The following is a 17,458-nucleotide window of genomic DNA, read 5'->3' as shown; positions in this document are numbered from 1 at the left end:
TTTGCTCTATTCTGTCTGGCAATGTCCAACAACGGCATAAGCAAGAGTAGCCTACAGGCAGTAAACAGCTACAACATGTAGAAGATAGTCTGCAAAGCTGTCCGTAGGCTGTGCGTCGGACCAACACAGAACCATACTGGAGCCCTATCTAAGCTTCCACTGGGTGAGAGTGGACAGGTTATCACTTTATGGCAGGGCTAACACCAAGATACGCACCTATGGTCAAATTAGAATCACTAATTAACCTATCGTCTCTGTCATGTAGGTCAACAACCCCCCTGGCAATCCTGTGTCACTAGGGAAAAGTGTGCAAATCTTTAACCAGCTAGTATTTAATGGAGGTTGATGGCAGTTGCTAAGTAAAACTGGTCACAAAGGAGTTGCACCAAAAGCCTCTTTGTGATTTCTACCATAGTCTTGAATTGTCTACATGGTGGGTAGTGAGACGTCTGCAAACACTTGCAAAAAAAAATAAATTGTGATGCACACCAGAAATGGAGAACATTCACTTTCAAAGTATTTGAACATTTCAAATTGTTTGTTGAGTAGTTTGTGTGAGTGTTTGCAGACATGTTGCAATCTTGTTTGCAAACTACAGGTGATCACAGCAATTTACTAGTAACCAAAGCGATCAAAAGAACATTTTCAGTGCAGCTTCACATACCTGTTTTCATCTAATGACTACCACTAACCTCCATCAACCATTTGCCATATAGTAAAGTAATACACATTTTACCCTAGTGACCTGTGGATGCCGGTATCTAGGCCTTTGTGTGACAGGGGGTTATCATGCATGCCTTTAGATGGCAAAGGAAATCAGAGTAACCAAAGAGAATCCACACAGGCATGCAGAACATGCAAACTCCACACAGAGGGGCCCGAGCCAGCGGATCATGACCTTCTTGCTGTGAGGTAACCACCACATCAGCTGCCTTATAAAGAGCTTTTCGCAATTACAAATTCACCGTACACTGAAAACACACTGTTGCAACAGAGATAATGACAGAGAGAGAGAGACGTAAGTGCATCCTGCTAAGTAAAGACCACAGTCAGATGATGGACAACAGTAATAAATGAGCTACAGGCCAGCGGTGAGTCATGAAATCATATCAGCAATCAATCATAATCAAATCAGTAAAATGTACTTTCAGCACAGGAAAGAAGCAGGCCCAGCTGAACTGGCTCTATGTTTCTCTCCAACAGTCCTCATTGCTGTAGCCCAGAACAACAGCGAGCCATCACTTAAGCCGTGTGCCTTTGGCGGTATGATTTGTAATAACACAAATAGTGGTTCAGTAACACAAACACACACCATGCACCTCAGCATGTTGAGTCTGGTGTTTTTGATAAAGGTTGAAGATGCTACATTTCTGTCATAAGAGCCACAGGGAACATGACCCAACCTTCTTGCTGTACAGCATCAGCAACATGCTAATATGACTGTATCCTTTCCCGCTCCTAGATGATGGCCTAGAAACAAAATTACTACTAATAAATGGACTCACTTCGCACAGCCTTTAACCCCTCAGCTGCTGGTGGTTTTCGGGAAAATAGGAAGGCATCATCAGATTATGTTAGCATATTACTAAAAATAAAAGTGAAGCCAAATCTTTTCTTATTGTACTCTTGTACCATTACCCCCGTTGTTTTGTTTTGATTCCCACAATTCAATGCAGCGTGTCTGTCAGCGAAGCGAACAGCAAACTGTGCCTGTTTGTTGTTTCTTGGATATATTTCATTTGCCTTAGTATTTTTTTCCCACATCTTTTATTTTGTATTTCAATCAAGTCCAATCAAGCATGAAGTAATTCTTCACGCCTGAATTATTCTAGCATCAGTATCCTTGTTCATCATTTAGGGAAAACCTTTCTGTCCCATCCCACTGAGGAAAATTTAGTCAGGATAACTCTGGAATGCCTGTATTCCTATTTGTGCACACAGAGTGATATCAACACAGACTCAAATCTTTGCAATTAATGACTCTTGGTCACTGTTCATGTTCCGTATGCTATTGTATCATTCATTCATTCATTCATCCATCAAAGACGTAATTTCCGAGTTTAGATTTAAGTGTATTTTTTAAGGGTTCAGTTTTTCATCATTTAAATTAATCAAAGCCAATTTATCTAATTTTACAGTGAAACGTGAGAGACAATTAGTCTAAACTGATCTGCTCTTTTTCTCGTGTGTTTTAATCAATAACCCTGTCTTTACAGCAGAGCTTTTTCCCCTCTGGTGACCATTTAGGACCTCTTATTTAGACAATCGTATCTTTGTAGATGGCTCCAAAATGTTGTGTTGACATATAAGACTGAAATTATAGCTCTCTGGGGTTCCTTTCGGGAAACATTACATACTCTCATTAAATACATCTCCACTGTAATCATGTCAGCTTTCACTCTAAAGACCAAATGTCAGTGGGTGAGTGAGTTATTTAAGAGTTCAGTTGGTGTGAGTGTCAATGAATACAGAGAAGCTCTTGTAATAGTGTTTAAAGACATGGAAATAACTCTTCATGGCACATGGACATGGTGCATTGGTTGTAAAAGGATTGAATCAGTGCAGATTATTCAGATGTTTTCACCTGTTGACTGCCCCGACTACATTATGCTGCCACAGGTATTGATGCAAATGCTGAGCTCGAAGACAAAAGCCCTCCACACACCTGTTAAAACTGTTCTTCTCCTCCTCCACTCCACATCGATTGTACCCAGAGTATTTCCAACACTTCACAATACATTTTTATAATGACGGCAAATTTCAAAAGTCATTTTGCATCCGTGTCAGCTCTGCTGTAAAACCGTTCAAACTTCTGATCCCACAAATCAATAATTTCATTGTCTAACTCTCAACTGCTCTCCATCTCTCTTTCTCACTATCAGAGTGCAGTGCATCATCACAGACAAAAAGCTCAGCAGCCTCGCGAAAGACAGATATCAGCCTATCACATGCCCAATAATCTGGGATCATGCAAGCAGCGAGTGTTGAGATGTGTCATGTACTTGAGAAAGGGACAGACCTTGCTTTCATTATTGTTAGAGCGGGGTTGTGGTCTCTCCAAACGAGTTCAGCTGTGAAATCTGTTATTATGAACGACCTCACTGGAAGATGGAGTAAAAAGCCAGCGTAGGGAGGGGTGAGATGCAGTATCATTTAGAAATAGGAGTAACAATGCCCCTATTGCTTCACTCTCATTTTTCTCCATTTCAAATCTGTGGTTTCACAAAGCTAAAGCAAATGATTGACACAGACGCCCCATATCCTGGCGGAAATGTAAGCAGGGAGCAGGTTTCCAAGTTTGTCTGACATACACTAGGGACATAACATAAATCTTAGTTCACATCCATGGCATCCTATTATACCAATGATTACAGCATGTATTTCAATGTTCTGGTATTCTTGAGAAAGCTATTTCAGGACTGCACGCGTCCTCTACAAAACCATTAAACACTGAGGCGAGAGAAACTGAAAAGTCCTTGAAATGAATCTTTCACACGGTAATCTTAAGATATGTAAACTTGAAGCTGTGTCTTTAAATTTCAAACAGGATCATTGTCAAATGTGATGGATGCTGAAAAGCATTTACAGTTTAAGGTTACCTCCAAAAGGTGCAGTGACAGGGCCAAGAAGCAGCCAGAAGCCCTTTATGTGTGTGCAGAGAGGTTTTCTTGCTCTACAAACATGCAGACGGGTCTTTCGTGTAGGATATTAAATTATACCACTCCATTAAAAAACAGAACCATTTTTCTTTTTTGTTTTTACACTGAATACATTAAACCCCTCATGGCGAATTTTCCAGTCAGCTCTTAGGCATCGTGATTAGACATGGCAGGCATCAGTAAAGACAGTATCTTTTCTCAGGCTGCCAAAACAAAGCATACAAGAGCAAAGGTGCAAAATTCAGTGAACTAATCTAGCTTACCTCCGAAGCCACAGGCATATCTTTGACTAATTACATTAGTTTTTGGGTTAACCAGTTAAAAGCAGATGGGGAAGTCTAAGTACTACCTAGATTCATGCTTTAGTACCAGAAAAATGACATTTCTATATATTAGTATGGCTCATCAAGTAAAGACTTTGACATTTTTCCCATAAATATGCAGCTTTTAGTGTATTAGGAGGATATCTGTAACTGCCAAGTGAACACTCAAGGTTTCTTACAGTATTCAGGTTTTATCAAGCTCACTAGAGCAGACATTCATAAATCAGCAGGAGACAGGGTTTTCAATCAACGTGAAGCTTACATTAGCTTAATTAGCTCAAAAAATGTTACTCAAAGCAGACTTCCTGTAATTTTTAAATCGACTTCAGTTAAAAAGGCTCTTGTGTTAGGAAACTCAAAATCAGATGCTACCATCCTGATGCAAAAGAAAATTCTTTTACTCCAATTTTTCCTTTTGTGAGGTATTTTTTTTAACTCATGTTTTGAAATTGTGGGTTGATGTCATGCAATAGTGGGGGCTCGGTCACTCTGAGGAACTCATGGGTACCGCTTTGTCTTATTCTGGCTTCAGCAGTATCTAAGGCCTCAGGCACACTGGTCTAAAGACCTGTTAGTAAGAACCAGCAGTTGCAAAGAAAAAATATGTATTTCCCATCAAGTTAGCAAGTGGTTGCTGGAAGTTGGAGAATGTTGTTGGTGGAGATCACTGTCTGCCTCATCACAGTAACCTAAACATCTCAAAAGGGGCATTGCTTCACACTTTTCACTCACTCTCACTACCCCTCAGAGAGTAGTTTGCTAGTATTTGTAGACAGGTCAGAATCTGTCGATTTCATTGCAGCAACTGTCAGAAACCTCCAGCAACCACTTGCAACTGGTTGTGGAATTTACACATATATTCCATAGCAACCAGCAGTCGCCATGTGTCACAGACCAGTTCATAGGCCTGATTGAATTGGTCTTTAGCAACTGATTTCATAGCAACTGGCAGAGACCTGAACCAGCCACTCGCAACTGATCAGGGAACATGCATTTGTTGTTCATTAACAATGGTTTCCAGGTGGTCACTAACTGGTCTCTAGACCTGTTCAGTTTCCCCAGTGAAAACATTTTGTTTTCAGTCATTTTTCATTAATCAAAGTTTTCACCCAGTTTAGTATATCAATAAATTTACAGATGCAGCTTGCCAAGCAACAACAATAAGACGGCAATACCAAGATGCTCGGTTTGAGGTTTTAAAATAATAGATGAAGTCATGCAACCTTTGCAGGCAATATCATCTAACAAAGTGAGCACAGTGTCTTTTTTTGTTTGGAAAGTGCCATTTGTAATCCATATATGGTACTGTCATGACTCATCATAAAGTAATTATACTCTAATTTCATTTAATGGGTCTCTTGTGATTGATACTATCCGGTTGTTCAGTCTGACGTCACTAGCCGTGTCTGGACCTAAACTCCACTGCAGGTCCATATATCAAACGATCACTATGGTATTACTGAGAGTTGAAAAACTGTCTAAAGTCTTTCATCTTTAATAAAATGATCAGCGTTCTGCTCTACCAGGTGTAACAATTGAGTTTAACATCCAGGCATCCAAGAAAACGGAATTTATGACATTTAACGGAGTTAGAAGTTAGCAGGGAGTTAGCTCGCTAGCTTCTATCTAAATACAATATAGCATGTCCTGACTGCGGGGTTTTGGAAACAAATTCAAACGTACAGCTCTGCTATCACTTCCAGCATAAATGAAGACAGGAAACTAAACAGCAGTGAGGTTTGTAGGGTTACTGAAGTTGGGCTAGCTGGTATATAATGATGTGCTACGTGACCGCTAGCGACACAGCTATGTTAGCATAATATAAACAAGCTAACTTTTTTTCCACTCGATAAAAGTTAACGTGAGTGTTCTCGGTGGTCAGGAACAAATATAATCGCATGGCAGGATGCTGTATAAGGACCAAACTTCAGCCAGGAGAACAACTGAGATAATCCATCCACAATACGAGGTTAGTCATTCATATACTGCTGCATGGGCTGGGCTGTAGTTACATCCTAAGGTTTTAAAAACTGAGCTTAAATAAATGATTAGCGGTAATAAAAGCCGAGGGAGGTCAACAGTGATCACTGACTGTTTTAGGAGCTTTTTGAGATTAAATAGAAGAAAATACATAACATTAAACATGTTAACAACACAAAAGCCATATTAAACGCAGACTACTTTAGGCCCGGAAGTAGGATTCGTCACGTCATCACTTAACAATCGGATTGCCGGCCTATGTTATTACTGATAACCTAAACAGAAATTTCAATGACTTCAAGGGACTCAAAAATGAACTGATTGAAAATAAAGAAGTTCATAAAACTGACAACTGAGGAACAATTTCTTACACTCTCTAAAGTTATTTCTTCAAATCTGACAAGTCCACGTCAGTTAGGGTTGCCAACCGTCCCTTAAAATACGGAATCGTCCCGTATTTCGAAACAAAAGTACACGTCCCGTATTGAGCTAATAAGGGACGCACTTTGTCCCGTAATACAGTGAGAATCAAAAGTAGTCTATAAATGTTTATGGATTTAACGCTTTGTTTGAAAACATAATTCCCAGCCCCTCTCCTGCTTTGTGACCAATGAGCTGACAGCACACTTATGACAATTCGAGTATGACAATTCAGATTACCGCTCATCTCATTGGTCGAGGAAAGGTCGCTTACGGAGAAAATACCGGAAGACAACAGATGACCACAACAAGAAGCATGGCCAACAGGGAAACAAACGCCGACACGGCGGTGCAAGTCTCGGACGACAGTACACCTAAAGCTGGGCAAACACTGTGCGATTTTTTCAGTCACGTTATTCAGCTCCTGCTCAAACTGCACGATTGACTCGCAGGGATTAGAAGTTGGTAGGTCACGATGCAGGTCTCACACTATACGGCCCGATGCTCTGATTGACCTGAGTGCTCACACTGTGCCTCCATAACATGAAGGTTATAACAGAAAATCTGTCACTCTCTCTCTCCGTCTTACACTCACACAGACACACACACCACCACCATCAACTTTGCTAAATTGCTAATGAAAAACACTCATCAGGCAGCTGTGATTGAGCAGCAGTGTAAATCCAACTGTTTTCACGGTTGTTGTGGTCGTGATAATTTTGTGATGCCACATCGAAAAGGCTCGGATGAGCTTTCCAAAGTTCTACAAGTTGTGCCTCCATCGCTTGTGTCCAGATCACACGCTGCACAGCCGTGCTGCAACGTCTTTTTCACCGACGTTTACGTGTTTGCGCGCGAGCAGTGTGAGCGGCTGTGGTGACACCCTCACGAGCGATTGATGATCGGGAGCTGGTCGTGAGGTGTTAATCACTTCTCGTTACCCCACGTATACTACACGATGCACGATGAAGGCCAAAATCGGTCCGATCACTCAAAAATAGTCTCAAAATGGGCCTAAAACCGCACGGTGTAAGCCCAGCATTAGATCAGCAATGTTTGTTCCCCTCAGAGAAAGGGAAGAATGGGAAAAGGAAAACACCTGGCTGGAAAAAGTTAATATGGGCATGTGCAATGAATATCAGCGCTATGTGGCCAGAAGTGTGATAATATAATTTATTTTGTGTAATAAACAACTGCAAGGATAGATGATTACAACAAATTGATGACTAATACATAAAAGTAATACATAGATGAATAATGATGATGAGTTAAGATGCGTAATCATGGGAACAAGCGGGTTTACAAACAGGAGCAGCTGATTAGCATCAGAAAAGCTGAAATAATATTTCAACTGAAGCCGATTGTACTAAATGCACTAAATGTGCACTGTTACAAGAATGTTTTTCTTTCTATTGTTTTCTATTATTTTAAGTTAAGCAGGACAGAGTGCTTTTAAAGAAAGATTTACTTATATTCTCAAAAGTTAAGCATGACAGGCTTCTGTTTAAGAAAGAGACCTGTTTTACTGTGTTAATGTTGTCATTTTGAGCTAAAAATAAATGGCTAAATGATCATTTGTTTCACATGTGTTCATATCACAAAGAATACACATCTACTTAAATCAAATTCAAGTCAAAGGGTTAAAAAAAATAATTTCACACACAAAAAAAGAGCTAGAAAATTCACCACACTGGGAAGGGTGAAGACAACTGGGTCGCCCGGCCCTGGCCACGAGGTGTCCCTTATTTATTTTTCAGGGAGTTGGCAACCCTAACGTCAGTACACATGCACAACTGACAATTTCACCACTCTGTATCATAAATACCTCAAAAGAGTGACAGTGTAGTTTCTGTCAGAAAGTGTGGGAAAAGGAATTGGGAAATGATTGTGAGCATTTGTTTCCAGTCGTCTTTTCTTGTTGTCATTGTGTTGGTTATGCTTATTTATATTGCATGTTGACAGCCTAATAAAAAAAATGCAGAACACTTCATCACAAAGCTGTCTAATTTTGCTTAACTGACATCATCCATGGTAATCAAACTGTAATTCACATTTAGCCACATATTCCTCACAGCAACATTTCACACCACAGGTAGCTAACTGTATCTATGACTCAGATTACAAAGCAATCAACTAATCGTCACTTCTCGCTCGCATTTTACCTGCAACCCATCCTGAGGATATTTATTTGGCATTTAAATATTCATTGTGCTTTATACAGTTGACTCTCTTGACTCTTGGGATGTTTATTTGAAAATGAAAGAAGCACTAGACCGTTTACAAAAGACAGATATAACCTTTTAAAGCAGATTTATTCAAAAAGGGCAATATTACCTCTAATGGCTTAAAATGCAAGGTACAGAAAGCAAAGCCTAATACTATTAGCTAGACACAAAACCATCTCATGCTTTGCCTATATTAAAAAAAAGGAGTAATAATTTCATTGTGATATTATCTAATCTAAAAATGAGTGTGAGATATTTAACAGACATTAGCTGATTAGCTGACAGACAATGGATCATTTTTGTCAACTTAAATTTAAAGATCAGGCAGGTAAGGTCAAACACAAGATCTAAAATGCTACTGCTATCCTCACTTTGCTCATATATTTGTATCTCTGGGTTGATCTCCACTAATTCCTCGAGGAAATATCCATCTTTCTAGCTGGTAGTTTGCTAGCTAGTTAGCTAGTTGCTAACGACTAGATTTCTTTGTTTGCTGTTTAGTGGTGAGGAGGTATTTTTTGTAATATAATGCTAGGAAAATGCTGCATTTTTATAGCATGCCCCTTAGAAGATTTTTTTTTTTAAATTTACAATACAACAAAAGGAAACCTGTGATATTGGAAAAATAAGCAGGACGGCATCAGCAAATACTCATTTATTTTCCCAACATAAATTACATTTAATTAACTTCTTTTTATACCATATTATTCTTGGCTTTTCCATGTTGTCCTTGCAGTGGCACACCCTATACACTGCCACTTTGCAATAACACAACTTACAGTGGATGGTGGACTATAGGAGGAAAGTGACAAATCGCCAGGGTTGCACCGCATTTGAATTCAATGAACTCTGTAGAATGACCCATTCTCTTTACAAATATTTGTAAAGCCAGTCTGGATGGCTAGGTTCTTGCTTTTATACACCTGTAACAATGAAACTGAAAACACATGATTTGAAAGATTAAGAATTGTGCCTCAGTCGTTTTTTTCCATAGTGTATCTATGAGTGTATTCCTATAAGCAATACTTTCACAGGATATTTGATATTTGATCCATCCTTAAAAACAGTATATGCTTTAAGTTGAGCGCTGAATAAAGTGGTTTAGCAGATCCCTCCCTGAGCTTGGTTCTGTTGGAGGTTTCTTCCTCTCAAAAGGAGTTTTTCCTTACCACTGTTGCCAAATGCTTGCTTATAGGGGGTTGTCTGATTGTTGAGGTTTTCTCTAAAAAAATAAAGTGCTTTGAGTCAACTGTTGTTGTGAATCGGAGCTATATAAATAGAATAGAATAGAATTTAATACAAATTCACACTAATACACTATTAATTAGATGTAAATGGTAAACATGATATATTTTATTTCATTCATTTTATTTTTTTTCCTTACAGACATTAACATGAAGCTAACACTTCTCTTCTTGTTGTGCTTCTGTCTTTGTCTGTATAGAAACACCATATTTAGATTTATATATTTGCCCACTCATGAGATTTCTCTGTAAACTTGATTGCACGCAGAGGGAGGTAGAATAGTAGCCAGGAACTTGATTCTTATCACCTCTTCAGGTCACATTCTTGAAAACCAAGAGAGACGGAGCCCAAATTAATTCACAGGGGAAACTGATCGTGCCATTGCCCAAGCAGATGAAAGTGAAAAAAATCTGTCGTGTTGATCTTTGACATATTAACTGCAGCAACACCTAATTTCACGTCTCTTTCTAAATGACAACAAAGCATGACAATAATCACAGAGTTCTGTCATGAGAAGAAAAACAGTCCTTGACCAAGAATCTCCAAGAATCCAAATGGTTTTATCAAATAAAAACAAAACACGTTTATCCCTTCTGTGCATATTCACTTCCATTCTAAGGACATGTATGCTCTTGAGATATTTTTAGAAACAAAGGTTTCATCAATGTGACTCACAGTTTAAAAGATTTAGTAAATGCTGTCAGTTTAAAAGTGTGAAGGTTACTCGAAAAGCGATACATATTTAACTGTAAATCCTGTTTTTTTACATCTTTGCTGTGATCTTTCAGGGTGTGTGTGTGTAACTACTGCAGTTTAGCCATTTACAAACTTACTGAAATGTTTCTGTCTGAAACCTAGCAACGTGGAACGGTAGTTGGAGGAAGTTATTTTTAGCCAGCCCTGCTGTTACTCTAATTGTAGGAGTCTGTCTTTGAATCTTGCCCGTCCCCTTTAATTACACTGCATTTTCCTAGTTACCACAAATTAAACTAGCGCAAGTACGTAAGACAAATGGAACAAGTATCTTTTAACTGTACAAATAATTATCGACCCTCTTTTTAAATTCTCAAAAAAATGTGATTTTTGGGGGGAAACAGTACATTTTTTTCGATAAATTGCTCTGAGATAAGAACTGCATGCAAAAGAGACACCAACACCAGAAACTGACACCAAACGAACAGCAGGACAGTAACAACAACAGTGTATAGTTGCATTTGTATGGGTTTCACAGACAGACTCATAAACTTACTGTAACATGACAGACAATACATTCACAGGAAATCCACTTTATCATTCAAGATGCTGATACAGAGGTAGCGCTTGATCTTAAAAGGTATTAAAGGCCTACTCACAATGCTGTCAGGTAGAATTTATTGGCACATAAATGTAAAGTAAACTTGCAAAGTCCTGCTTTACATATTGCTAGTGGCTCCATGGTGTAGTGGTTTACACATTTTCCTAACAGGCAGAAGATCCCTGCTTCCATACTCAAGGAGAAACAATCCTTTTGGAGTTTTGTCAGGAAGGGCATCTGGTGTAAAATCTGTAAAAATCAAACGTGCGTAGCCACGTTTTGTGAATAAAGAAGCTTTTTTTATTTTCAAATAAATTGCTCCTAGCATCCAAAGAATTGCCTTTTGTTTAATTACAGTGACACTTATTTGGTTTTTATTATTTTAGGTAATGTGAGACGCAGTAAATTGAAATTCACAGTGGTTTATAAGCCTCTACATTAAAATATCTCACATTCCCTCAGTTCATGAACGTTTATCAGTTCGAAGCACCTCTACAAGGTTGTAGTCTTCTAATAGTCAGCGTGGTTGGCTCATAAATATAATCTTAGATCATAGAAAAGAACCAGGAGAAATTATTTTGTTATAGTAATTCGATTTTAAATTAAATGAGTCTTAGGTCCAGCTTTCTGACTATGTCACAGATAACAGAGAAAAGTTTCACTTCACATGCTATGAGCCAACATCACCTGGAGGCCTGGGTGTCATGTGACCTCACCTGTAGTGTCACTCTGCTGTCAGTGAGCCACTGTGCCACTTTGAAGAAGCCACCCACTGACTTCACACACCCAGAGCAATTCTGCTCTTTCAACAACCCGCCTATTTACCGTCTACCTTTCAATCATTTCAGCCCAAGATATGTCAAAGAGCGCCACTCGCATATCTGCCTTTATTGATTGTCGCAGTTCATATGACATAACTTTTCCCTCTACACTACAAATACCCTCATTAAATGGTTTATTGTGTGCATCATTCAGTGACACTCAAACTTTTATAATGACATCTGTGTGGGCATTTATAGAGCCGTCACTGCCACTTAAGCCTCAGGGTTAAACGTCCTATATCTACGTCCTTTCCACTAAGCTGCTTCATCACTTTTAATTTACTTAATGAAGTACACTCACTCAAAGACATGTACACGTACTGTTACACAAGAGTGAACATTGAGAGTAGATCCACAGTAGCAGTTGTACCAGACCACCAACCCTAAGGACAAGCCACCACATGAAACAACAATCTTGCTGGAAAACAGAGGCACAACTGGAAGAACGTTAACAGGTCACTGAGTATAAAATCTTGGTGACTTTACCCGAAGGCAGTTTTGCAAAAAGGCTAAAAGTGGACGCGTAGCTTTACATGATGGCAAACTGCCATATCCAACAAGGAAGTGACTCATCCTGTTGTGTTATGGAGCTTTAACCCAACCCTTCACTTGCATCAGAATGCAGAACCGCACTATGTTTTATCATAACCTGATCTGGACCACTGTGAAGAGAGGAGATGCTTTAGAGAACCAGGCACTGGATTCCTCTCATCTTCTTTCAACACTAAAGAATGTGGTCTACTTCAAGAAATACTCCATATGTATCCATGCACATCAGTACAGCTGACCAAAGAATACAAAGCCACTGACCTATAGGCTTAGGGGCAATTTAATTTGATAATATGAAGGAAAATGAGGATGCACACAGAACTCAAAGATTTTTTAAAAGGGATGACCCTATGTGAATGGGCTCACAACCAGTTAGTACATAATTACAAGGGCCTAAAGACAAGTTCTCCACACATGTAACTTTGTGCTATCACACACCCAGTGACAGAAAATAAATGTTGCCTTTAATAGGGAACTATTAACCCACGCTAGAATAAAATCAAGTGCCATCCATACTCTGCTTTAAACCTCTCCAGATGAATTGGTCCTGTACAGTCACTAAGCCTGTGTGTGTGTGTGTGTGTGTGTGTGTGTGTGTGTGTGTGTGTGTGTAAAGAGAAACTGAATACAATCCGTGAATTATAAGACTGGTGTTTATACGGTAACAAAACTGCAGCTATAGTGATACAGTCTGTTTGGTTTGGTCTTTCTTGGTTCTCTCAATTCTGCTGTGTTACTAAAAGTACAACCAAAGAGCTGTAGCACTAAGTCTAGGCCTTTGCAGCTCAGGCCTGGCGAACAGTTTAGGTAACACTTTGCTGACACAGGGCCACGCAGAGGACTCGCTGTCCCACTATCACAATGGCACTTAAACAACTTGTGTGAGAATTTCTAAAACACCTTTTGGAGTTGAAACAAGTCAGTTGTGTGATTTGCCTGGCAGTGCGGATACTTCATTTCCCAGTAAACTACTGGTCCTATCACTTGCTGTAGCACATGTCCTGACCATTTTGTGGTCAGGGCAAAGTCTTAGCTTTGATTGACTGGATGAATTGCGTTAAACACAACTTACTGTCTCGCAGTGGCTTTTCTACTGACCAAAGTCAGTTATCACTCCAGAGCCCACTGTAACGCAATATTATGCTTTTAATATGATCAGCAAGGAATAGGAGCATAAAAAATGTATAGCCTTTATGCTAGTAATTTTTTGCTAGTAAGAGTTATATACATACAATTCTACTGAGACATTGTTGTACATATTTGCTGTTTATTGGTTGTTCTTTTTTTAAAGTCTTACCTCTTTGTTACAGCTTATTTTTTCTAATTTAATCAAAAGTAGATAGTAGCAAAACTCAAATGCAGAGGTTGTATAACAGCACTTAGAGGACAAAAAATAAATGTCTACTCCATTAACTACGAAAAAACACATTTTTTTAAAAGTCTTTCGAAATTACAGCTTATTTCCTTAAACTAAAAGAGAAGATGGGAACCAGGGGCAGAACTGAACCAGTGTTTACAAATGAGTGAGGTGCAGAATTTGTTCTTTTGATTTGTCATATTTAAAATGTAGCACCAACTACTAGTAGAAAATGCTGCACCTCTGAAGAGATAAGTTAGAGTCTAATCAGCACCAGAAATTTTTAACTGACTATAAAGGGCTTTATATTGTACAGCTTCCCTCTAATGCAAGAACAACTGTTTATACTGAAATATGGAAGATGAGTATTGCTTAGAGAAATCTTTTCAAAGTAAAAGCCACTTAGAGTGTCACACTCTGCCTTGTTTTTTTTGGGGGGGGGGGAATACCCAGGTTATGCCTATGGCCGGTGATGACATAATCTTCCTGCTTGCCAGGAAAAATGTGAGTAAGAACAATTATAATGCAGTATAGCATAAAATAAATGGATGGCGTACATACATTAACAAATATTTATATTTCAGAACAACATAAATACAGCAAGAATTTATCCTACTTTCCTGCTTGGAGTTTGTAGCATGAGAAAATAGTTCCAAAGATGTTTATTATTATTATATTTTTTGACATATTTTGGCAAATCTTGTAATGCCTCCAAATTAGCTGTTGTAGCTGGGCCTATGAGAAAAATGCGTATTGACAAACTGAAGGCACAAACTGAGGCTAACTGTGTTTTCACCCTATCTTGAGCTATACCAACACAAACCTTGGCTAGGTTTGTGGAGACATAATGCTGTAAAATATAACTTCTTCTTCTTCTTGGTAATTGATAGTAGACAGTGTCTTGTTATCACTCCTGCAGTGTCTGCAAAGCGCGATTGTCCCACTAAAGTATGGTGATGATCTACTATACTGCAGTTGCAGTGTCGAAAAACTGTGCTGCTACTCAGCCCATCTACCCGCTTCATGAGGTAACAAGTAGCCCGCACTACATGCTGTCTAACTGGGGCTTTACAACAGCCTGTTGAAATAAGCATTCCTGGTACACTGGCCCTCTGCGTTGTTATATTTGTTTTGGCAGGATATATAAAAATATATATGATGTTACTGTGATCCTAAATTCAGGGCTTATGTACTGATTTTTTTTTTTTTTTTTTTTTTTTGTACCAGAAAAAAAGTGCACAATCTAAATCGAAACGATGTCGACTGCTCAAGTGCAGGATTTGCTTCGGTGCAGCGGATCCCAGTCCCTTTCTACATGCCCTACTGGCATCTCAGCTGCCTGGCTTCGTCAACATAAGAGCAACTCAGGTGCTCGTGTAAAAATCACGCTTTCGCAGGGCCCGCATGATGAGTATTGGTCTGCATCAGTAGAGTGACAGACATGAAAGAATAGTCTGTCTCCTCCGGCTGTTTCGCTGAAAACACAGCGAGTATAGCTCATTTAATAGAGAAGTGGTGATGCAGAGGAGTGGGGGGGGGGGGGGGGCACTGCTGCAGTCAACCCGAGGATGAATAATCTGGTTAGGGGGGAATCACGTTGTCCAGAAAAAAAGAAAGAAAGAAAAAGAAATAATAAATAAATAACTGTGCGTGGATGTGATCCTCTGAAATACCATCGAGCCCCTGTGTGTGTCTGAGAGTGAGAGAGAGAGAGGGGTGGGGGGGAGCAAGCGTTATTTAAAAAGTTAGAAGATCATGGTGCCGTGGTGATGCAGCGGGGGGGCTTTGTGTGTCTGTGCTGTGCCCCCCTCCTAAAAAAAAAGACCTGAGCTCGCCGATGTAGTAGCAGCACAGAATAAGTTGTCCCCCCTCCTCCCCTCCTTCAGGAGCCTCTGCATGATCCACTCGCTGCATAAATGTGATTGCAGATCTATCATCGTTACGACCAAATTAACAGAATTACGCAGACACTCAACTCTCTGCACACAAGCACGCATAAAGCCGGTTCGCTGAGAAACGGAGGAGTAGGCATAAATGGTGATGAGCTTACCACTTGGATTCTTGTTTTTCTTAAGACTCTTGCCACAAAGACACTGCAGCATATGCGTTCCTTTGCTGAAAATGTTCCAAAGAAACCACATTGATTTGGGCGAAGAGCAATCCCGTGTCTTAAACACCCAGATATAGATGAGATCCTTGCGGTTGCATAATAACACAATTGGATCAGTTCTCCCGAGCAAGGCTACCAATTGTATCATAAAAAAATAGGTATATCCAAGTCCTGTGCGCTTTCATTCACGTGACAAAATATTCACTGTCTGTCACACTTCGTGCTAATGGTGTGTTTTCTTCTTCTGGCGTGTAAAGAATGCCTCCTCAACTAGTCGACAATAGAAAATATACTCTGGAAATTGCATGTGTCGCACCGGGAGGAGACGGGTCGCCAGTAAACAAACACACAACTAACGTGCAAACAGTAAACCACGGTGGATTTCCGAGGAGAAAATCATTGCCTATTAGTTCATCACTCTGAGGAGAGGAGGGTGGATCTGCACAGCATCAAAAGCCAAGGGAGGATGCATCCTATGGACAGACTGCTGCAATGATAGCCCCAACAAGACACCACATTGCCGGATCAAGTCCAGTTCGTTTCCCCTGCAAACCTGCTTGCCTGGCGAGGTCAGACAGCACCAACCCCAGTTTTCATTTCTTTGAGCCCCCACGCTGCAACGTTTCTATTAAAGCCAGGGTTCTTGGTGTGTGTGTGTGTGTCCGTGATTCCTGGAGTGTGCGTTTGCTCCCTTTTCGGGGTGTTCTCCTCAAGCCGTTTCAGCACAACGCCACTGGCATCTCCAAAAGTACGATGCGCCTGTATAAGAACATTTGCATCATTTTTCTTTGGCGTCGGACCCTCTTGTTAGAAATAGACGAGTAGGAGGGGTTAAAGTGAAAGATTGGCTTTCCATTACGTAAACACGTGGTTTGTGCGCCGTCATATCGGTGATGCTTGGAAAAAATTTTGATCCGGCAGAGACTGTTGTCCCAGGCTGTTGCAGGATATTCTATTTATTTATTACATGAGTGCATGTGTGTGTGTGTCGCAGGTGAAAAAGTCTGGTGAAAAGCATTTCTGTCCGTTACCTCTGTGCGGTTTCTTCCAAACAAATCATTTCTTTGCCTTCACTTCTGCAAGCTGCTGCAGCTCTGTGCACCTATATGGGGTGTTAAATGAGAAATTGTGCTTAATAGCTCTAAAGTCGCAGGTGTTCAGTACTCATTTGGATAGGTCGGTAGACACTCGTGTGCACCTGTTTCATGTCATCTAAGCATTTGAAGCTCAGTGAAGCAACAGATCCCCGATTAAGACACTGAACTGAGGAGGAGGGGAAAGACGCGCAACAGAAGTCGAGCCACGATTGCAAAAGATACCAAAAGAAGTGACAGAAATGTCAAGGCAAAATTGTATATTTATTTTTAATCACATTTACTTGCTCTGTTTTGTTGCTTCATCCCTGAGGACTGAGGCCCAGTTAGTGTTGCTTGGAGCGACTGTTACCACTGCCTCATGGCTGATCTCTAAGGATT

General features: G+C 39.9%; 1 protein-coding gene across 1 annotated transcript in view; it reads right to left on the bottom strand.

The window, feature by feature from the left end:
• Positions 1 to 16,131, bottom strand: part of fgf14 (fibroblast growth factor 14) — a 122,391-nt gene extending 106,260 nt beyond the window's left edge. Inside the window, exon 1 of the mRNA XM_085375122.1 lies at positions 15,924 to 16,131. Coding sequence (XP_085231248.1) covers positions 15,924 to 16,131 — 208 coding nt within the window. The remainder of the gene's footprint in view (positions 1 to 15,923) is intronic.
• Positions 16,132 to 17,458: the final 1,327 nt, after the last annotated feature.

This window comes from Diplotaxodon limnothrissa, linkage group LG16, assembly GCF_057381915.1.
Source record: "Diplotaxodon limnothrissa isolate DT_005_m linkage group LG16, D_limnothrissa_male_GT1.1, whole genome shotgun sequence".
Classification (NCBI taxonomy): Eukaryota; Metazoa; Chordata; class Actinopteri; order Cichliformes; family Cichlidae; genus Diplotaxodon; species Diplotaxodon limnothrissa.
The sequence above is the reverse complement of the archived record's forward strand: the minus strand, read 5'-3'. Positions and strand labels throughout refer to the sequence as shown.